Source organism: Thamnophis sirtalis, unplaced genomic scaffold (genome assembly GCF_051295495.1).
Source record: "Thamnophis sirtalis isolate CommonGarterSnake01/CBP01778 unplaced genomic scaffold, rThaSir2_p1.2 scaffold_13, whole genome shotgun sequence".
Classification (NCBI taxonomy): domain Eukaryota; kingdom Metazoa; phylum Chordata; class Lepidosauria; order Squamata; family Natricidae; genus Thamnophis; species Thamnophis sirtalis.
In genome coordinates, this window is record NW_028261393.1 from 6,186,105 (window position 1) to 6,209,443 (window position 23,339).

The following is a 23,339-nucleotide window of genomic DNA, read 5'->3' on the forward strand; positions in this document are numbered from 1 at the left end:
CATTCAGTATAATCATATGCTATCTCGCTTAATGACTGTACCACCTAGTAACAGCTGAATCTGATAAGAAACAGAACTTGCTCAGATAATAGTCAATCTGCAGATTCCCCCCAAGAGATTTATGTTTTCTGTCCATAACTCTGAATCCAGTTGGTTCCTTTCAGCTGAGCTGGGAAGTCTTCAGATTAGGGGGTCACCAACATGTAGTGATTCATTTCTTGGAGGCCGGGTGGGGAATGTATTATATTTATAATGAATAAATACATTATTGACATTGAGGGAGTGGAGTTTGCTCTTTGTTTAGGAGGAATTGGCCACTTTCGGCTACTGTGGCTATAAAAAATCTGTGAAAGGAGCGCAGGAAGAAAAAGATCACGGAGGGCTGCGAAGAGAGTTGTCGAGCGATCCATTGATTTCTTTGGAAAGACGGTAAAAGGGGGATCGACCGAGGGGGGCATCTGCTTTTCCCAACCTCCCCTCTGGGCTTCGGTCCTTCGCTGCAGCGGCAGGAGCTTTCTGGACTTGGAATCCTCGGGAGCAGCTAGATGGGTCTCCTTTCTGGTCAAGCAGTTACAGGGGATCCAGGAAGCAGAGACGACCCCTGGAAAAGGGGATGGGAGGGAATGAAAGGCTGGCTGGAGAACCATTGGAGACCATATAGGACCTGGGTGGGCCGTGATCAGAGGCTGTGTGGGGCTCCAGGGAAGTTGGGGGGATGGTGATCCCATTTCAGTTCAGGGACCTGGGGACCCATGCATCACTCCCTTTGGACTGGGATCTGCTACTGGGAGCTGGGTTAGTTCTGGAGACCAGCTTCCCTTCAGCTGAGTGGCTCCTGGAAGTCTGGGGGGGAAGATGGCTTGAGAAGGGATCTGGGATTACAAAGCCCATGTACTCACTGACCTGGGATGGGCTTGATGTCACAGGTCATGAACTTGGGAGAGGGTCTTTTATAGTCCTTCTTTGGGAAGAAAGTTTCTCCAGCTGCCACATCTTCTTTGCAGCTGCATCTCCTCCAAAACCATGATGGAGGCTCCGGTGTGCCTGATTGAGAACAGGAAAAATCGCCTCCATGTTTCTCCGGATGCCCTTCAGTTGCTCTCAGACATCCAGAATCCGGTGGTGGTGGTGTCCATCGTGGGACTGTATCGCACGGGCAAGTCCTACCTGATGAACAAGCTGGCTGGCAAAAATTCAGGTGAGAAGGACTGAGATGAACAAGGGCAATATGGACAAGGGCAAAACCTTTGTGGGAAAAGGAACATCCCCAAATCCTGGGTTTTCTCCTCTGATGGACAGGTATGGAGTCCAGGATTATCATTTTCCAAAATGCCCATTGTGGTCCAATGATAATGAATGGACTATTTAGGCTGATGTGATCTTGCAGAATTTTATCATAAGCTTTATGATAGTAAGATTACAAAATGTCAGCCTTGTGGGGCAAACCAGTCAGGAAACATGACCAAATGAGCTATTTTGCTTTGTTGTGAAGCTGCCTTGACAAATGTTGCATGACTGAAAGTGCAATTCTTCACCCATCTTTACCACTGTAGAAACTAGGGAGGGTCCCTTCTGAGCCTCTTGTCCCCCCAGTATTAGTCGGCAGCCTGTACTGTTTCTTATCTGATCGTTGTTTTGGGCTAGGCAGCATCTCTCTGTCCATCTCCCAAGGACTTTCACACGTACCATTACATAATGTTTTAATTGTTTTTTAATCAATACATTATAAGTCTTCTTCTGATGTTTTCTAGCTTCTCAGAAATGTAGGCCCCTTATTTTTTGGGAGTTCTTTTGCTTTTCCATATATTGCAAAATGAAGTATATTTGATGAGCATTTTCATCTGGAAACCGCACCCAAGCATAACTTCCTGTTTCCATGGGTAAATTCAGTAAACAACCAGAAAAACTGGTGTTAGCTCACATATTACAAGATGACCGTTTGGGATCTAAACCATATCACATTTTCCCATTTGTAGGTTTCTCTTTGGGCTCCACAGTGCAAGCAAAAACGAAAGGAATCTGGATGTGGTGTGTTCCCCATCCGGACAAGCCTAACCAAACCCTTGTCCTGCTGGATACTGAAGGGTTAGGTGACCCTGAAAAGGTGATTTTGTATTTGCGTATTTCTTTGTATAAAATCACACTGATGAAACATCTGTTTATAGGTTGTCCTTGACTGACAAGTATTCATTTAGCGACTATTTGAAGTAACAGCAGCACTGAAAAAAAGTGTTGCATTTGCAACCATCAAAGCATCAGCATGGTCAGATGATAAAAATTTAGGAGCTTGGCAATTAGCATGTATATATGATAGTTGTAGAGTCCCAGGGACATTTACCATCTTCCTAGCCATCTTTTGACAAGCGAAATAAATGGGGGAGACTTGCTTTTATGTAACACCCTGCAACTGTCCTTTGAAACTCCTACAATGCATGGCCTCAAAGTTTCCTAAACTACAACTCCCAGCACCCTGCGATTGTCTGAATAGATGAAGGACTCAGTGAATGTATACTGAGCTGGTGAATGAATGGTATCTTATTCTTATAAAATGTTGCCTTCTAATAGACATAGATACATATACTCAGCAGAAATCAGGAACAGATCATAACCTATTCTTTTTCCTCTTTAGGGCAGTCCTGAAAACGATATCTGGATCTTCTCTTTAGCCGTGTTGTTGAGCAGCACCTTGGTCTACAACAGTGTGGGGACCATTGATCAGACTGCCCTGGACAAGCTTCAGTATCCTTTGCAAGGATAGCTCTGTTATGGCCTTCAGGGACATCCTTGCCTACATAATTTCAAAACTCACCCACTGCAATTTCCCACATGCTAAGCTTGATTAGATTGAATGTTGACTGGCTTACATTTTGGGGTATTGTGCAGAGATAGGAATGGATTGAAGCAAGGAATAAGTGAAGTCTGTTATTAGAATTTTGTTTTGTTTTATTTATAATAAGTTTTATTAAAGGTTTCAAGGAATGAGGTAAAAATTAAGAAAAATAAATATAGAATAAGAAAAAGAAGGAGACAAAAAAGGAAGAATATTTTGTTTTGTTTTAAACAACTCAAGATGTTTAAAATGGTGTCTGATTTCGTCAATCTATCCCAACCTTCTCATTGCAACATAAATTAAAATGGCACTTTTGGATTCTTTCAGAAATCTTTCAGTAGCACTGAGATGTATGGCATTTGGTCCCCTTAACAGTAGAGAAAAGGGAGAAATCTATGGGTAACCTTAGCTGTATGTTAATTATATTGTATCTATATACAATATATTTTAAGAAATAACGATTGAAAAGAAACTAGTTTTTGGGGGGTGTTGTGCTGCATCATGAGTAGAATTAATACAGAAAAGCAAATATTAAGAAAAGAATTTTGGCAAATAAATATAAATATGGAAACTCCTTTCAAATACAGTAAGAAGTTTTTATGAACCAACCAACCCATGTGCTTCTCCTTCCTCGATCGACCATGTCTGGCTCTGTGGTAGGGAAAGAACTGGCATGTTTTCTTTTGATGTCAACACTATCAGGTTGACCAGAGAAGGAATCAGACACCATGTAGACCTAAAGTTACTTTTATCAGAATAGCTACAGTTCTAGCATCTTGACAGTCTGATTGTGCTTCCTTTCCTCCCTCTTTTTACTTCTCAAGAATTGCGATGGGGTCTATCTTAGGCATTTTTGCAATCTCCTTTTTTGCCTGATCTAAGTTTCATTTATTTGACGCTTCTTCTCTCCATCCTTCAAGATCAGCCTCTTTATTCACTGTACAAGTATATTGTTTGATTCCTAAACGGGGCCAACAGTTTTGTGACGGAGCTGTCTGAACATATCAAGACCAAGTCTTCCTCCACTCCTGGAGATACAGGTGACACTTCTGGATTTGTTGGCTTCTTCCCAACATTTGTCTGGGCTGTGCGAGATTTCACACTGCAGCTGAATTGGGATGGGAAACCCATCACAGAGGATGACTATCTTGAAATTAATCTGAAATTAAAAAAAGGTATGGATGACAAATTCGGTGTGAAGATCTATGTGGTCATAGGAGGAATGGAATAGGAGACATTGGGCCTAAATTTTCCTTCTTTAGGGAGGCCCAGAATAGACATCAAGAAGAAAAAGAGTCTCCTAAGGCTCTTTGGTCTAGAATGAAGGCACCAGACTAGAAATCAGAAAATTGTAGGTTGCACCAATGCCTCAGACATGAAAATCATTTGGATATCTTGGGGTAATTACTAGACATCCTGATAATAGAAAGCAATTATATTAAGAATTCTCTGTTGGAATGACTGAGATGCTGCCATTCTATCTGATTATAGGGCATTTTAAAATAAGAACAAAATAAAATCAGCAGATATAATAAGAATAATTGAATTAACAAACCCTAAATAAACAAAATGTCCAGTAGGAATCTGTTTTCCTTAGGAAATCCATTTCAGTGTCAGTAGTCATGGCATTGAAATAAAAACTGAATTGTCTTCCTCAGTGTTCCCTGACCACATTATTTGTTGGAAAACAAACAATGGTATTATTTCTTCAATGCTCTGTTTTCTCGATTAATATCAATCAGTTTGGAATTTCAGAAAGCTCCGCATGGAATTTCAGATTGCAACTTGCATATACTTTGTTGGCTGAGTTGACACTTTGAAAGACTAAATCACCCTTAATTTTTACATTGGATTTTCACTAAATCCTTCTAGGCAAATCACAGTGCAGTGTGTTAAATACAGATTATCTAAAATCACTGACTTGGAAACAAGAAAAACTCACATTATAGATTTGTGGCCTCTATAAGAAAGGAAGGGTGGCCAAAGTAAGAGGAGAATCTTGTACTTGGTACGGATAACAATTAAACAGTGCTAATTAATATGGATGGGGACTTTCCCGAGTGAAATGCCCACTGGCAGATGCAATTCAGATTTACTTGCAAGATGGACATGTTGCTTTTTAGGTGACAAGAAGAAGGAGAAGGCATTCAATCTGCCACGGGAATGCATCCGACTGTTCTTCCCCACCCGGAAGTGCTTCGTCTTTGATTGCCCTACTACACGTGACAACTTATGCTATGTGGAACAGATGTCGGATTATCAGCTGCACAAAGGTTTTGTGGAACAAGCAAAGAAATTCTGTCGTCATATCTATGAAACATCTCGAGAAAAGACTCTTCCAGGAGGGCACACTGTCACTGGCAACTGTGAGTCCTTCTAGCTCTATTATAATTATGCTTGGTTGCATACTGAGCCAGATGTTTACATGGATTTGGCACTTTTGTCCTCCTATCAAGTCCTCAAGGATCTGGGATAGGCAGATGTGCATGTTTGATAACATTAAAGTTATCGTCTTGGGTTGTACGCTGGTCCGAGTAAAACTGCCATTTGCAATTGTTTGAAGGGGATTTTTTCAATGTTGATAGTGTTGAAGTGATGCTCCTGTTGTTTCGGATTTGCATCCCAGACACCTATTACTATTGGTTCCACCTTTGCTTTCTTCTGCCCCAGTCGTTCTATTTACAAGTCTGGGAATTTTGTTATCTTCCCCAGTCCTTTCTTTTCTATTCTGCTGTCTCCATGTTCTGTCATTTCCGATATTCAGACTTTTTTGCCTTATCAGCTATTGTTAAGGCTAGAAGATCTGTGCTCATTATGCCTCATTCTACTGAATGAAGTGTCCTCCAGAAAGCCATGCAGGTGGGAAAATTGGGCAGTGACCCATCCATCCTAACTGGCAAGCATGTCCCTACAGTACTTTTTCAAAAGGCAACTGGACTTTCTTGATTTTTCATTGAAGACATTTCTACCCTCATCCAAGAAGCTTCTTCAGTTCAGCTCAGTTCAGTGAACTGAAGAAGCTTCTTGGATGAGAAGAGAAACATCTTCAAGGAAAAACCAAGAAAGTCCAGTTGCCTTTAGAAAAAGCACCCTTGGGACAACCATGACCTGGATGACTGAGAAGCCCCATAGATGATTGGCAAGCATGTTTTGGTGCAATGCCTTAAATTCTTTTTTTTTAAATTATTTTTTATTTTCAAAACAAACATCTTTGTTTACATGCTGTAGACAGTGTATCAGTTGGTTACAAAAGGACTGCAGTGCATCTCTCCCACAGTCAACAAACATAATTCATATTAACTCAAGTATTTTAACTCAGATATTTATACATATTACCATGATCATATCTCCATTTTCATTTGACTTTAATTATTGAAACGTCCTTCATCATAAAATATACCAAGATTTAATACATAACCACATACTGGCCTTTCATTTGCTATTTCTAAAATCCTCCGTTGACGCTGAATCCTTATGTCCTATTCTATCTAAACATCCATAATATTTAATAACAAAATTTTCTAATCCTCCTTTCCAAATCACTATTTATAATTTACATTCAGTTTCCTTATGTTACACCCATATCTATTGTTATCCTTATCCCTTCTTTATTTAATTATATCCTGCATCATAACAGTTTCCCCCCTGATAATCAAATCTTTAACTGTATTTAACTTAGTTCCTTTTATTTATTAATTAACCTTTATATATAATCCAGGGATTTCTAATCTTCTTTTCATGGGTACCATTCAGTGTTCATATCCAATTATTACTCATCATGACCCTACACATTGATTACGATAGTAACATTATCAATTATTTATTTGACTGTATCTATTGTCACTAAATTCACTAAGTTTAACTAGTTTTAAATTATACTCTTCCATCTATCAACCTGTATCTTTCCAGTAGCAAAACAGTCTCATATCTTCTGCCATTTGTGGTGTCGATCCTCTAATCATCTCCTTAATCAACTTTGTATGGACTCCTCTTAGCAACTCCTTGCTTATAAGATCTCTCATGTAATCTCAATCCCTTCTTCTGTTTACTTAATCAGTTTATCTTTAATTGTCAGTGGTGTTATCAATGATTTTGCTAATAAAATTTCTTCTTTAAGTCCATAAATTCTTTTGTTCTTTCTTCTTCTGTATCTTGCCATCTGGGATAAATTTTCCCTCCATTTAATTCTTCTTTCAGTATTCCACTCTTTCCATTTTCAGAGACAAACCAATCACCATAAATATCAGCAAATTTAATTTCTTTATAATCATTTTCCACTCCATTTTTTTGGGATTTAATCACCACATTTTCCACTTGATCAGCATCCTCAACTTCATCATATTTTGCTGTTAGATGCTCTAAGTCTTCCAGCTTCTTTTCTATCCTCTCATATGTATTTGATAGTTCCTGTATTTCTGAGAATATCTTTTGCAGACTTATTTCTTTCTGCTGTTGAAATTGTTGAATTGCTCTGGCTTGGAAGGTTAATAAAATTAAGCATAGATTCACAATAATGTTTTGTTTTCAATTTTTCTGGTTAAAGATATACTTCAAAGGACATCTGTGTACTCTCCTTCTTATCACTCTCTATAACCAAGCAGTGAGACCTTGTAGTGCTAAACCAGAATAATCAGTGAGAGAAAAAAGAATGTTTTGTTTCCAATACACAAACCTTCCAGCCTCCGAGTAGCAGTATTCTGTTGCACTTTTCTTTGTTTCTTTTTGTATCTTTTTTGTATTTCAAGTTTTAAAAAAAGTCCGATTCTTAAATGAGTTAGGAGAACACTCACAATAATGAAAGAGGGAAATTTTAGTCCATAGGTTATAGAAAATAATAAAAGAAAAAAAGATAGAAGAAAATTTAATCCATTCATTTTAAAAGGCTTGCATAAATCCCATCCATGAAGATAGCATTTAAAAAGTAAGGCAACCCCCGTCCAAAACCATACCAAATTTAATTCTCCCCCTTATTTTTTCTGTTCTTCAATTTAAATTAGTTATTAAGTTTTTTAATAGGCAGTCTCTTTTTAAAACGGTAAAAGTTCCTCCCCAGCTGGAAACACTTTCTCTTTCCATATCCTTCCATTTTTGAGCTGCCCTGACTTCGTCAGCCTTGGCTAGATTATTTTGTCGCCAGCTTGAAGAACTTCTCTTGCATCGATCAGGGACTTTGCGATGTCCCTGAGGTCAATAAGAGATATTCTTCCTGTTCACTGTCTCTTTGGGATGGTTTATGCCCGATTGGACCACCCAGAGACAAAAGTATCGGCTGCGGTCTCAGAGTATCGAAACCACACGTCCGTATCGTCACGACATTGGCTCCTCCCTCCCGCAATGCCTTAAATTCTTCAGTGGGCCACAATGAGTAATGATGGTTGAAGATGTCTGGCTGATTGTCCAACAATCTGTACTATTTTTCTCCATGCAGTGTTGGCAAAGTTAGTCAAGCGCTATGTGGATACTATCTCCAGTGGGAAGATTCTCTGCCTGGAGAATGAAGTCTTGGCCTTGGCAAAGATTGAGAACATGGCAGCCATGGAGAAAGCTGTTGCTCACTATGCGCAACTGATGTCGCAAAGGGTGGAGCTACCCACTGAGACTTCCCAGGAACTTCTGGATGTACACAAAAAATGTGAGGAAGAAGCCCTCCAGATGTTCATGGATTGTGCCTTTAAGGATGATGAACATCAATTCCAGGCTGAATTCATGGTAGGTAATAATAAGACAGTAACCTTCATAGAGGATGTTTGTTTATTTGTGTCAGAAGCATCACAATTAAAATAAGGCAGGGGTGTCACACTCAAGGCCCAGGGGCCAGATTTGGCCTGTGAGGCTCTTAGAACCGGGGTATAGGATGCTTAGGTCTGCCTTACGCGGCCGCCCTAGCAACAACAAAGGCCCAGCCTGTAGTGCCTATACCAGCAAAAACTGAGTTCGTGAGCCCATTTTCCCTGGCAGAGTGCTCGGGCCACAACAGCCGTCCCCAACATGAGTGACGCCCAGCCAGCCACACCCACCCTGCTGCCCCCCCAGGTCAAACACAACCATGATGCGGCCCTCAATGAAATCAAGTTTGACATCCCAACATAAGGCATACTATAGCACACAAAATTTAAAATATAAGATACATGATTAAAACATGTACAAATTTAACATTAATTGTGTTTTGTCACACTGCCGTGAGTTTAAGTATGAAGCGAGGCATGAGGTAAGTTAACGAACGTTTATTCAACAGGCTTGAACAGTAACAGGTTCAGAACTCTCGCGCGGGACAGCGCCGCCCGACAGCTATTTATACGGGTAGCTGTCAGGCGGCCAGCCAATGGGAGAGGCGCAATTCTCCCGCCGGCAGCCAACTGCGCCTGGACCAATCAGGTCACGGCGGGACGGGGCTTGACTGCTGGCTGCGTCAGGAGGATGCAACACCCCTTTCCCCTGGATGGCGCATGCGTAGTCGTCCAAGTATTCTTGGTCGACTGCACAAGCGCTGGGACCGCCTCAGTTCGGGTGTGGTTGCCGAGGAGGACGGTCGTGGAGGAGGAGCTCTGTCCAGGAGGAGGAGCAGAGGCGGAGTCCCAGCCCCTAGCCTTGCACCAAAACTGGTAGGCAAGGCAGCGGTTGCGATGGGTGGATGAGGGCGGTCGTCTGGAGGTGTACTCCGAGGTCCTTGCAGTTGCAGTTGGAGGCTAGGGTCAGGTGTAGAAGTCGGAGCAGCACGGCCCTGCTGTCTGGGAGGTGAGACCGATGTGTGGCGGCGCAATTGGTCTACATGGCACCGCCAAATTTGTCTGTCGCCAAGTTGGACCCTGTAGGAACAGGGTCCTGTTAGTTCCTGAACCACGGCCGAAACCTACTTCGGCTCGCCCGAATAATTTTGGGCGTAGACCTCCTCCCCCCACATGGAAAGCCCTAGGGGTGGAAGCCAGGGAAGCGGAGAGGGGAGAGAAGTGGGGGTGCAGCCGGTCCAGGGTAGTACGGAGACGGCGGCCCATGAGAACCTCGGCTGGAGATTTCCCAGTGGCAGCCCAGTGGGTGGAGTGTTGGGCACGGAGGTAGGTGGACAGGCGGGTTGCCCATGGCAGGTGGCTCAAGCGGGCCAGGCCCTCCTTGGTGGAGCGAACAGTGCGCTCCGCCATGCCGTTGCTGGCAGGGTGGTAGGGAGCCACCGGGGCATGGCGGATTCCTAGGCTGGCAAGGTAGAGGCAGAATTCAGCGGATGTGAATTGGGGACCGTTGTTGGTCACCAATGTGTCAGGGAGGCCGTGGGTGGAAAAAAGGCACTCCAGGGCATGGATGGTGGCGGCGGAGGTGAGGGAGCGTAGGTGGATGACCTCCACCTGTTTAGAGAGGGCATCGACGACTAGCAGAAAGGAGCGGCCATCAATGGGGCTGAAGAAATCCACGTGGAGGCGGCTTCAGGGAGAGGAGGGGGTGTCCCATTCCCGGGGTGGGGAGGAGGGTGGGGCGGGCCGGACAGCCAGGCAGGGTGGGCACCGCTGCACCCAGTCAGTGATGTCGGCATCCATAGAGGGCCACCAAACATAGCCATGGCCGAGGGTCTTCATGCGGACTATGCCTGGATAACCCTCGTGGAGCTGGCGGAGCACCAACTGGTGCAGGGCGGGCAACATGGCTAACTGGGACCCAGAGGAGGCATCCCTGGAGGATGGAAAGTTCGGTACAGCGGAGAAGGAACGGCTGGAACTCAGGAGCCCGAGAGTCTGCCGTCCAGCCCCGGCGAACAGCGTCTAAAACACGGGAGAGGAGGGGGTCGGAGGCGGTGAAGGTGGCGATGTCCGAGGCGGAAAGTGGCAGCTCCAGGTCGTCTATGAGGAAGACACCAGAGACCACGGAGGGAGTGGGGTCGGTGAGTGGGAGGGGCACCGGGCACCGGCTGAGGGCATCCGCGTGGCCTATGTGCTTGCCAGGCTGGTAGTGCAGCCGGTAAGCGTAAGCCGAAAGGAATTTGGACCAGCGGGACATGTGCGGGGAGAGGATGGGGGGTGTGGCCCGGTCCCCTGCCAGGATGTCCAGGAGGGGCTTGTGATCGGTGAGGAGAGTGAAGGGGCAGCCGTAGAGGTAATGGTGGAATCTCTTGACTCCAGCTATGGCCGCCAACACTTCCTTGTCCAGGTGGCTGTAATTACGTTCAGTCCTGGACAAGGTACGCGAGTAGAAGGCGATGGGTGCCTCGGAGCCGTCTGGGAAGGAGTGGCTCAACACAGCACCCACGCTGTATGGGGAGGCGTCGCAGGCGAGAGGAGGCGTAAGCGCTCATTGTACTGGGCGAGTACGGGAGCAGCTGTCAGGAGGTGTTTGACAGCCACGAGCGCATGTGCCTCACAGTTAGTCCAGGCCCAGGTGGCGGAGGAATCCAAGAGGCAGTGCAGGGGGTCCGCCACTGAAGCCTTATGGGGGATGAAGGCATCGTAAAAGTTTAAGAGCCCCAAGAAGGCTTGGAGCTCCGCCTTGTTAGAGGGGGTGGGAGCATTCGTGATGGCCTCTATTTTAGCGGGTGAGGGGTGGATGCCTTGGGCATCCACCCGGAACCCAAGGAAGTCTACGGCAGGGACCCCGAAACAGCACCTGGGGCGCTTTAGGTGCAGGCCAGAGGCTCGGAATCGGGAGAGGACTGCCCAGAGGGTGGAGATGAGTCCTGATTGGTCCGGGGCGGCAATCAGGACGTCATCGAAGTATGGCGTCACGCCAGGGATCCCATGGAGCAGGCACTCCATGAGTCCCTGGAAAAGACCAGGGGCGACGCTGATGCCAAACTGGAGGAGTGTACAGAGGAACGCCCCCCTGTGTGTGACAATCATCTGGGCGGTGGCGGTGGCGTCATCCATAGGCAGTTGCTGATATGCCTGGGCCAGGTCCAATTTTGCAAAAATCTTGCCCTGGTCCAGGGAATGCAGCACATGCTGGACGATGGGGACAGGATAGGAATGGGCTTGTAAAGCCTTATTGAGAGTGGCCTTGTAGTCGGCAGAGACCCTCAGGGAGCCATCCGACTTAAGGGGAAGCACTATGGGGGTCTCCCAGGGGGCGTGGTCCACGGGCTCGAGGATGCCCTGGGAGAGGAGCTTATCCAGCTCCGCTTCCACTTTAGCCCGCAGTGCCAATGGCACTCTGTGGGCTTTGAGGCGGATAGGGGCTACCAGGGGGTCAAGATCGGAGTGCCTTTGTAGCAGCCCAAGGTCTCGCTGAATACATCAGCAAATTCCGCCACTAACAGGTCGACGTCGGAAGCCAGCCGGAGGGAGTTGATGCCAGCGATGGACAACCCGAAGGCCCGGATCCTGTCCAGCCCCAGGAGAGAGGTCAAGGAGTTCCTGACCACAATAAGGGGCAAGGGACCGTGGAACTGGCCATACTGGACTGGCAGTGTGAGGCAACCCAGGACTGGAATTGGGGACCCCTGGTAGTCCCGAAGGAGGCAAGGGGGAGAAGACAGTCGTTTCCGTGTGAAGCGGGGGAAAAGTCGCTTGAGAGTGTCCCAGGGGACGATGGTCCACGCGGAGCCGGTGTCGAGCTCCATCTGGCAGGGGCGGCCGTCCAGCAGGACACGGAGATGCAGCTTACCCCAGCCGCTGGATGTGGTGGAGGCAGAATCCAGCGGCCACTCAGGAGCGAACCCGTCAGGCTCAGACACGGCGTAGCAGCGGGATGCAGAAGAAGGCATGGAGGCCGGCCGGTGGCTGGTGGAAGCCCTGAAGGACCGAGGAGCCGAAGCTGGAGAGCGGCAGACGGCGGCTATATAGCCCTTCTTGCCGCATTAGCGGCACAGTGCGGCTCGGAAATGGCAGGAGGAACGCTGGTGGTGGCCACCACAGCTTAGACAGGAACCGGCATCCTTGAGGGAGAGAGATCGCAACCGGTCGATGGAAACATCGAAATCGGGCCAAGGCTCTTCGTGGACACCTGGCACTGGTATGAAGAAGGAGGATGTGAGGCCAAAAGCGAAGGCAGGAACCAGCTAAAGTCAGGAGTGGACTGGCCGGCCATTTCATACGCCCTGGCCTCATCCATGCTGATCTTCATGGACAATTCAGTCCGGGCAAGGATGCGCCGGTGGAGGTTGATGTCACAGAGGCCGTAGATGAATTGCTTCAGAAAAACATCGTCCAGGTCCAAAAATTCGCAGTCCATGGCGGTGGTGCGAAGAACCGCCACTTATTGGGCGATGGACTGGCCCTCCCGCTGGATGCAGCATCGGAAATGCTGACACCTAGTGTAGCGGGAGGGAGCTGGTTCGTAATGGATCTTGAGGTGGGCGAGAAGGACTTCAAAAGGAATCGCATGGGAAGGAGAAAGAGCCGAGAGAGCGCGGGCAGTGGCAAACATCTCTGCCCCGCAGTAATGAAGAAAGACCCCCTTCTTCCGCTCCTCAGGCAGGTCAGTCAGCCCGTGGGCTTGAAGAAACACTTCAAAACGTTCTAAGAACGAATCCCAGCTCTCCATTTCAGGCCTGAAAGGAGCGAATGACGAAGCGGCGGCAAGGGCCGGAATATGGAGAGGTTCGGTGTCACTCATCCTCGTCACCAGGTTTTAAGTACGAAGCGAGGCATGAGGTAAGTTAACAAACGTTTATTCAACAGGCTTGAACAGTAACAGGTTCAGAACTCGTGCGCGGGACAGCGCCGCCTGACAGCTATTTATACGGGTAGCTGTCAGGCGGCCAGCCAATGGGAGAGGCGCAATTCTCCCGTCAGCAGCCAACTGTGCCTGGACCAATCAGGTTGCAGCGGGGCGGGGCTTGACTGCCGGCTGCGTCAGGAGGACGCAACAATGAGGTACTCAAGTATGTACTGATGAGGACACGAAGGGCAGGTATACATCTGTGTAGCTGTCTGTATGTCACCACAATCGCAAAGTGCAAAGGCCAATGGATAGCCCCATTTGTCCAGAGTGTCTCTGGATCTTGTTGGATGCGTGTGAAGTTTATTCAAGATTTCCATCCTGCTCAACTTTCTCCAGACCCAGGTGCCAGATCCAACCATCCCATGTTGGTTCTTTGTAGCTTTCCAAAGGTCCTCTCTTCATAGACAGTATTTAAGGCTTATAAGTCCTTGGGATCTGTATCCTGGTCTCCATATCTTCTGTATAAGAATGGGTACGTAGACAATATTTAAGGCCCATGGCTCCTGATGGTTGGTCTCCAGTAGTTTCTCTATTTTTAAGAATACAGAGCGTAGTATTCTTGTTATAGTTTCACACAGATTGTGTAGATTTTCTTCATCAAATGGAGGATGGCTGCCACCAGATATTTTGTTTAGAAACATTCCTGATTGCCCAGAAAGATAAAAGATGGATGCGGTTAGGAACAGCCAATAAGATTGACAAGATGGCATGCAATGTCATCATCAAGCTTTTATGGACAATTATGTTCCTGCTCTAAGGATTAAATAATCCTTTTGTTCAGTGTTTCTCAACCTTGGGGGTTTTAAGAGGTGTGGACTTCAACTCCCAGAATTCTGGCTGATAATTCTGGGAGTTGAAGTCCACACCTCTTAAAGCCTCCAAGATTGAGAAACACTACTCTAGATAAATTGAAGGAAGAGCACGAGTCATTTCAAATTGTGATGAAGCTCTGTTTAATCACGGGAGATCACTGAAATTTATACAGTGTACAAACATGGATTTCTTTATCAAGTCTCAGCTCTTATTTTGTCTTTTATTCCTACCAGAAAAAAGTGGAAAGCAAGAAGGAAGAGTACTGCAGCAAAAATGAGCGGGAATCTTCTGACATCTGTTCAGCTTTTTTGAACTCTCTCTCTGAAAATCTGGAGCAGAACATCAATAACGGAAGCTACTCTCGACCTGGTGGCCACCAGGAATTTGTAAATGACCTTCAAAAAGTGGAGAAACAATTCTTGGAGACACCTAAGAAAGGAATAATGGTACAAAATGACGAGGGTTGCTAAATTAATACTCATTTTGTCGCTCTCTTTTTGATTTACTTTAGCAAAACTTCTTTCTCATTCTATACCGCTCCAGATTATTTTCTTTTCCCCTTTCAATCAGGCAGGGAAAATCCTTAAAGATTTCCTCCAGAGCAAGGAAAACATCAGAAAAGCCATCCTTCAAAGTGACCTGAGCCTTCAAGAGAAAGAGAAGGAAATAGAAGGTAAACTTGTGAACAAGCTGTCGGATGATGCTGGGATGTTGGTTCTGCTTTGAAGGTGGGAAAAGAAGGTGGGAAAACCTGACAAAGGTGGGTTTATCCTTAAACTCATCACTGATAGGGAAAAGGCCATTTAACTTGATAATAGAGAAGTTTTCTTTTTCTGCCATATTATCCAACATTTGTAAATATAGTCATATACTCAGGTAGTCCTCACTTAAAAACCCCTTGTTCAATGACCGTTCAAACATTTGACAATTCTGAATGAATAGAATATATAAATGGTCTTGCAATTAAGGACCATCAAAGGGTCCAATGATCAGGTTTAGGTTTAGGTTTATTAGATTTATATGCCGCCCTTCTCCCAAGGACTCAGGGCGGCGTACAACATTAAAAGAAACACATAGTACAAAAGTTAAAAAGAAATTAAATAGGATAACCCAAAAGCCAATTAAAATCGACAATGACACTTTTTTTTAAAGAATTAAAATTAAAATTAACAGTAGTCAATAATTTGATTTGTTTTGTTCAGGCCAGGCTGGCTTACTGAAAAAGCCAACTTTTTAGGGCGCGTCGGAAGGACCGGAGGTCAGGGATTATACGAAGCTCCGAGGGCAGCTCATTCCAGAGGGAAGGCGCTCCCACAGAGAAGGCTCTCTCCCTGGGGGTCACTAGTCGACACTGTCTGGCCAACGGCACCCTGAGGAGGCCAACTGTGTGGGATCGCACTGGACGGTGGGAGGCTACCGGTGGCAGTAGGTGGTCTCGCAGGTACCCTGGGCCTAAGCCATGGAGCACTATAAAGGTCATAATTAGTACCTTGAATCGCACCCGGAAGACAACCGGCAACCAGTGCAGGCCGCCTAAAAGGGATGTAACATGGGAGTACCTGGGTGCCCCCATGACAACCCGCACAGCCGCATTCTGGACCAGTTGAAGCTTCCGGGTGCTCTTCAAGGGCAGCCCCATGTAGAGAGCGTTACAGTAGTCCAGGCAAGAAAGGCTGAGTGCATGGGTGACTGTGCACAGAGCATCCCGATCAAGAAAGGGGCGCAACTGATGTACCAGGTGAACCTGGTAAAAGGCCCCCCTGGTCACGGCCTTCAGGTGTTCTTCTAAACTAAGCCGCATATCCAGGAGGATACCCAGATTGCGGGCCCTCTCTGAGGGGGCTAAAATTTCTCCCCCTATCATCAAAGATGGAACAAGATGCAAAAATTGGGATGACGGAAACCACAGCCACTCCGTCTTGGAGGGATTCAGCTTAAGCCTGTTCCTCCCCATCCAGATCGGCACAGCCTCCAGGCATCGGGACATCACGTCAAGGGCATCATTTGGGTGGTTTAGGGTAGAGATGAAAAGTTGGGTATCATCAGCATATTGATGATACCGTACCCCAAAACCACGGATGATCTCACCCAGTGGTTTCATATATATGTTGAACAGGAGGGGTGAGAGAACTGACCCCTGGGGCACCCCACAAGTGACGCGCCTCGGGGTCGATCCCTGCCCTCCGGTCAACACAAACTGCGAACGATCCAACAGGTAGGAGGAGAACCACCATAAAACAGTGCCCCCCACTCCCAACCCCTCGAGTCGTCACAGTAGGATACCATGGTCGATGGTATGGAAAGCTGCTGAGAGGTCTAATAGGACCAAGAAAGAGGAACAGCCCCTATCCCGGGCCCGCCAGAGATCATCGACCAACGCGACCAATGCCGTCTCTGTGCTGTATCAGGTGATCATCATTTGCAACCTTCACTGTTGTCTTCGAACAAGCAAAGTCATTGGGGAAGCCAGCAGGAAGTTGCTACCGGGGAATAACTGATGTGTGCTCAGTGAGGGTGTGGGATTCGCTTAATGAGAGCAACCAGAAATGCTGGAACTACTGTTGCTAAGTGGCTCAGTCAGGCCTGGAAGCCGTCTTTTGCATTGGACCTTCAGGCCTGCCATATTTGCTACTGTGGGAAACTGAGATGAGGGATTGTGTGGAGCAGGGGTGATATATAGTCATAACATTCCTTTCTCAGAGAGTCAAGGTCATCTTGCCCTGCACCTGGAGGGCTGGAACTGGGAGGCATCTCCAGTTGGGATGGTGCTTTGGTTGGATCATGTGATGGAGATGTGGGTGCTGGGCAGGGACTTCTCGGAGTCCTCTTTCATTGGGGGTGTTACTTGGAACCCTGACATTAACTCGAATCTCTTTTAAAAAATTCAACCAGTTCTCCGGAACTCCAGGGTGCTGTTGGGGGTTCTGAGTCCTGACTGTGGACCCGAAACCAGGCAGCACAAAGACTCAGGGAAGATGGAGGAAGACAAGAAAGCCACGGAGGGAGCCACAAGAGCTGGTTCAGCAATTTATGTTGAGACTATCTATTCCCTTTCCCAAGCCATGGTGGAAGAGGAAGAAGATGCAGAGAGGGAGTGCCTGCTGGGTGCCTGGCTCAAAAAGCTGGCATCTGAGCAAGTCACGCAACTGGACTGGACCCTGTGGGGTAAAGCTGTGGGAGCCATGCCATTCCGGGAGATGGTGGCCAGGCAGTGCTGTCGGAACTAGAGATGAGTGGAAGACGAGCGGAACAGATCTCAACCCTCAAATGGAGAATACTGGGGCAAATGTACTATGAGCACTTCCCACTGTTGCCATGGAGCTAGCGGCCAATCGATCTCCTGGAGCAGTTTGGCCAGCTCAGAGTGAGTAGCCTCGCTCAACCCCTTGGGACCGAGCAGCCCAGATGGACCCTCGCTCAGCCTACATTCACCTTCCTGGGCCAGGAAGCTGCAGTGCCACTGACCAGGATGTCTACCTCCTTTCACTCAGCACGGAGTGGTTTGTTTCCTAGCCTCACACATTGGGCCCAACCTGCTGGGATGACGGTCACCATGGGATTGGGGATGACCCAGCAACAAAGCTTGCTCAACCAGCCCACCCAGGTTCTACAGGGGCCACAGCAAGGGCTCTGGGGACCAAGTACTCCACCACAGTAACTGGACTTCAGACTATCTCCAGCATTCCAGATCCCTCCAGGATGGGCATTGTACCCCAGCCAAGGGTGGGTGCAATATCAGTGGATGCCTGCACCGATTCTGGAGCCGATGCCCATCCATCAACTGGTCACTTCCAGCCACCAGTTATAGCTCCGCAACCTGTACCAGCCCAACCACCACTGTAGCTTTATTCACCGGTTGTGGTCCCCCAATAGATTCCAGCCCAACAGCTGGTGCCAGCCCAGCATACCAGCAATCCTCACAGGCCCAGCAACCAGTTGTACCAGCCGCTCCCCCCCACACAGTTCAGAGTGACATTTTATGGGATTCCAGGGAAGGTAGCCTATTTCCTCAACCGAGTCTGGCTTACATTGGCCAATATGAAAATCAATATCCATCAGATCAGGAATCGATTTCTGTGATGACAGATAGCATGAAGGAAGTTGAGGGAGCAAAGTGGATAGCAGAACTTCATGACAAGGAAGTTCCTGAGCTGGAAGATGAATTCATCCAATTGATGCGGGGTTGGTTTGAAGTCATGGCCCACTGAATGGAAGCTGAAGCCCAGATTTAGGTGCTGAAGCAAGCCGGAAGCCCCCCTCCCCCACCCAAGGAACTAATTTGGGAGTTTGAAGACTAGCTGGGAAGCTGAGGGACTGGCTGGAATGCCTCCTCATCCATCACTTCAAGGAGGCTCTCAACCCAGACCTTAGGCAAGCCTGTGGCATCAGAGGGGTACCAGAACGCATGCAAGTATGGTACAGCACAGCTGTGGCCATGGACTGGAAATCCACCCGCATAGGAAACCATTGATGGGGCACTAATTGGTGGGGGGCCTGCCACACTAGTCCCCGAGCGTGTCAGACTGGAAACGGATCATCACTGAGAATATTTTTTTTTTGCACAGAAGTGGCAGTAATGCTGGTAGCAACCCACCCTAATGTGGGTGCTGGGCAGGGACTTGGACTTTCTTTTGGGTGGGGAAAACCTGGAAGCTTTCAGATTCCAGTTTTCCCAGATGTGCCAACATGACATGTCTAATAAAATAGAACTTTGAGGAATGCCTAGCCTTGGAGTCTTCTATCATTGGGGGTGTTACTTGGGACCCTGACACTACCGTGGCTAAGTGGCACAGTCACATGACATTCTGTTTTACGACCATGTCACTTAGTGATGGAAAATCTGCATCCAATTGCCATAATTAAGCAAGGACTGCCTATATGCCAAATCGACTTATTTATCTACTTATTATCGACTTATTTATCTACTTATTATCCACTTATCCCGTGGTCAGGTGATCACCATCTGCGATCTTCACTGCTGGCTTCCAACAAGCAAAGTCAATGGGGAAGCCAGTAGGAAGTGGCAAGTGGGGATTAGTAGAGATTCTCAGTCATCCAGGTCAGTGGTGAAATTCAAAATTTTTATTACCGGTTCTGTGGGTGTGGCTTTGTGAGAATGGCTTGGTGGGCGTGGCAGAGGGATACTGGGAAATCTCCATTCCCACCCTACTCTGGGGGAAGCCAGAGGTGGCATTTGCTGGTTCTCTGAACTACCCAAAATTCCCACTACCGGTTCTCCAGAACCTCAGAACCTGCTGGATTTCACCCCTGGTCCAGGTCATGGTTTTTCCCAAAGGTGCTTTTTTAAGGAGGCAACTGGACTTTCTTGTATTTTCCTTTTGAAGATGTTTCGCTTCTGCTCCAAGAAGCTTCTTCAGCTCTGAAAGGATAGTGGGGAATGGAAAGATTCATATTCCTTGCAGACAGGGGCGTTGAAGCCCTTGGAGGTTTATCTGTATCCTGAGGGTCACCAGAGTAGTGTTCCTGGTCCTTGGAGTCAAAGGGTGTTCATCCCAAAATGTATAGCTAAAGTACCTAATAATGTGATGCCAGAACTGGTGTCGATAAGCATGCCAGTCACATGACATTATGGCTTATTCCAGTCTCAATTACTACAGTTGAGCAAGAACTGCCTGTATGCCAATCTATTCACTTATCACATATTTGCATACTACCAAATCGAGCTACCTGCAGATGTTTGTCCTTTTTTTATTCCTGGTTTAGAGAAAAAAATGAATGCCAAAGCCTTAGAACTAGAGCAAGAGGTCCAGAGGCAGGAAATGAAAATGCTCCAACAGAAGTTTGAGGACCAGAAACGGAGTTATGAGATGAACCATCAGAAGCTAATGGAGAAGATGGAGGAAGAAAGGAAACAGATGAAGGAAGAGTATGAGAAGATGATGCAAAGCAAACTCAGGGTAATGCTACAATCTCAGCAATGGTTTGTTGTAATTAGGCAGTTGGGTATTAACAAATATGCAGACTTTCAAAACAGAAAAGCAATGGATTTAGAACAAGTTTGTATATCACAAGTGCTTTTTTCTTTCTTTTTGTCTCATCCTCTCCACTTCATGTCATTTTGATAACATTGGAATACATTTATTTGCATGGGGTACATTTTAATGTCAGTGGGACCTTATTAAAAAAAGGAAATTGTACCATCAGTGGAAGAGGGAGCATCCGAAAGCTTTCGAGTGCTCAGGGGGAATGTGCTGTGAAACAGCAAGGAAGAACAAAACTAGTCACAACAGTTCATAGCACTTACAGAGTTACACTAGTAGTAAAGAAAGTCAAGGAACAGGGTGCAAGTACAAAACTGTGTCTAAATATAAAGAGGGCCAATCTAATGAAAATACGTGTAGCAACTGGTCCTTCGCTTATAACAGATCATTAAGTCACCATTTAAATGACAACAGCACTGAAAAAAGTGACTTTCGACCATTTTGCACACTTACAATCCTGAGAGTGGAGGTTTGTTTTTTGAGATTGTGGGTCGATTTCCGAACATTTCGTTACCAGGCTAAGTAACATCTTCAGTGGAGTTTAGGGGATGTCATTGTCAGTGTTCCTCTGTTTATAAGGTCTTTGTGTGGGACACAAAATAGAGAAACAGAGACACTGACATCCCCTAAACTCTACTGAAGATGTAATTTAGCCTGGTAGCGAAATGTTTGGAAACCAACCCACAAGCTTGGAGAACGAACCTCCACCATTATCTCCTACACCAGAGCTACAGATATTCGGTGATCAAAATTTTGACACTTGGTGACTGGCTCATAATTGATCCTGGGGTATCCTGGGGTCATGCGATCCCCTTTTGCGACCTTTTGTCAGCCAAATCAATGGGGAAGCCACGTTCGCTTAAGAACCATGTTATTAGCTTAACAACTGCAGTGATTCACTCTAGCAACAGTGGCAAGTAAAGTCATAAAACGGGGCCAAACTCACTTAACTAATGTTTCTCTTAGCAACATAAATGTTGAGCTCAATTATGATCGTAAGTCAAGGACTAATTGTATTGACAGTGAAGATATTGAAGTGGTGAATAGCTTCTGCCTTTTAGGGACCAACCATCACAAATAAAAAAACCAGCAATCAAGCAACATGCCGTAATGCAGGGGTGTCAAACTCAATTTCATTGAGGGCCACATCAGAGCTGTGGTTGACCTCAGGGGTAGGTGGGCTGGGTGGGCATGGCCAACTGGGTGGGCGAGGTCAGCTTGGGGCCATTCACTGGGCGTAGCCGACTGGGTGGGTGTGGCCAGCTTCACACCACTCCCCAAATTGCTGGCAGAGACCAGCAGCAAAACCTTGGAAAAGTTGTGTCTGTACCTACAAAGGTGAGAATTGTGTGTTTATTTTCATTTGATGCCTATTTTCCATTGACTTCACACGGGACTCCAAAGGACTGGATGTGGCCATGGGGGGAGCGGGTAAAATGGCCAAGTCTATTCTGGAACCTGGTCTGCAAAGCTAGTCTCATGTTTCTTTTCTGTCTAATAATGATGCTTGCTCTGCCTGCAGGAACAAGAGGCTTTGTTTGAAGAGGGTTTCTGTAAGCAAGCAAACCAACTGAAAGAGGAAATCAAGCAGCTCAAAACCAAAAAGGAAGCTGTGGATGAACCAGGTTGGATCAAGAGACATGTTGACTCCCTGGGAAAGAAAATTACTGGTGTATATTCAACAGTTGCTAATTGGTTTAAGCGTTCCTAATCCAGAACTTCTGCATGGATTTTTTAAAAAGATGTCCCCGCTTTAAGAGTTGGATAACCTTTCAGGAGTCAGGTAAAAAAAAAAGTGAGAAACTCAAAGTGGGCTGGAAGAGAAAAACAAGATAATGAAGACAATAATTAGTATTTTCTAAATCGATATTCTAATCCTGATAATCTTCTTTCAAGTGAAATTTATCTCCCAGGAAGTGCCTCTACTTCCTAGAAAGGACCTGGCTGTGCTCATGCTACAGTTATTTTAGATTCTGTTGGAAGTTAAAACCCACCCCTCTCCTAGAAAAATAAAATATTTTAGGATATGCTAAAAAAGCAGAATATTTCCCCTAAAAAAGAAGTAGAAACTCAAAGAAGCAGAAACTCAGGTGCCCCCACCTCTATTAATGGGCCATTAAGGCCTGGGTCAGTCTATTCTACATAACAAAGATCTACCCCATTTCATTGCCCTTCGTTGCACCACCCACCAAATTTCAACCAAACTTAACACAAAGACAATCTAAAAAGCTAGCTATGACCTCTGACCTCTGGCAGCAACCAATCAGGATACTCTTCATCTGTACCAGGAAGTTCAAGGCCCAGTGGAGGGCATAAAACCCAAGATCTCTCAGCATACCTTCCCTTTTCTGTTCAGGAACTGAAGCCATGCAGTCCTGTCCACCATTAAACCATCTTTCCAAACAGCCTCCATGTTTCCAGTGTCTTTTCCCCACTTGGAACTGAACCCAGATGGACATCTCTTCCAACAATTCATTCTGTAGGTTTAAATTCCTGCAAAATCATTCTCGGACCTTAGGGATTTCTTTAAGAAGCTTGAGATTTGATTTCAAAGCTTCATGAAAGGCTTCCCGGGGTGTCACAAATTGAATTCAGGCTTTTTAAATCTCCGCCTACAATCTTGATTAAATCAAGATCATGTGGAGTGTTAATACCACCCCTCACCCCCATGGAGTGAGATCTGCCCCCAGAGTCACCCCATAGAGGGATGGGTGGCAAATAAATAAATAAATAAATAAATAAATAAATAAATAAATAAATAAATAGTCCATAAATTTTCCCTCCTGATACTGATTCAAAAACCAAGTAAAGGCTGACGATCCAGAAGAACCAGGAGATTGGGTGAGAACCGAAAGAGAAGCCAAAACAAAGTTTTCACCTACATGTACAACACTTTAGAGAAAGACCTGAAGAGAAAGTAAACATTTCCTGCAAGGGCAGAGGAAAATAATCATTGGAAAATCCCAGACAAAGGCAGGAAGAAACTCAGGAAACAGTTTGGGGAGGGAGGACCCCCCAATGTCGCAATGATACGGACGTGTGGTCTCGATGCT

General features: G+C 46.2%; 1 protein-coding gene across 1 annotated transcript; it reads left to right on the forward strand.

The window, feature by feature from the left end:
• The first annotated feature begins 997 nt into the window (after positions 1-997).
• On the forward strand, positions 998-21,997 carry LOC148042927 (guanylate-binding protein 1-like). Its single transcript, XM_087727977.1, has 10 exons — positions 998-1,198; positions 1,977-2,104; positions 2,630-2,739; positions 3,809-4,005; positions 4,954-5,196; positions 8,259-8,539; positions 14,518-14,730; positions 14,855-14,957; positions 20,009-20,202; positions 21,809-21,997. Exons 1-10 carry the CDS (start codon positions 1,024-1,026, stop codon positions 21,995-21,997), a joined length of 1,833 nt encoding a protein of 610 aa, XP_087584103.1. The 5' UTR covers positions 998-1,023.
• Positions 21,998-23,339: the final 1,342 nt, after the last annotated feature.

Excerpts from the sequence above, each read along its gene's own strand:
- LOC148042927 (XM_087727977.1), top strand. The coding sequence starts at position 1,024 with ATGATGGAGGCTCCGGTGTGCCTGATTGAGAACAGGAAAAATCGCCTC. Across the intron at positions 4,006-4,953 it reads TAATCTGAAATTAAAAAAAG|GTGACAAGAAGAAGGAGAAG; the intron begins GTATGGATGACA and ends GTTGCTTTTTAG. Across the intron at positions 14,958-20,008 it reads GAAAGAGAAGGAAATAGAAG|AGAAAAAAATGAATGCCAAA; the intron begins GTAAACTTGTGA and ends TTCCTGGTTTAG.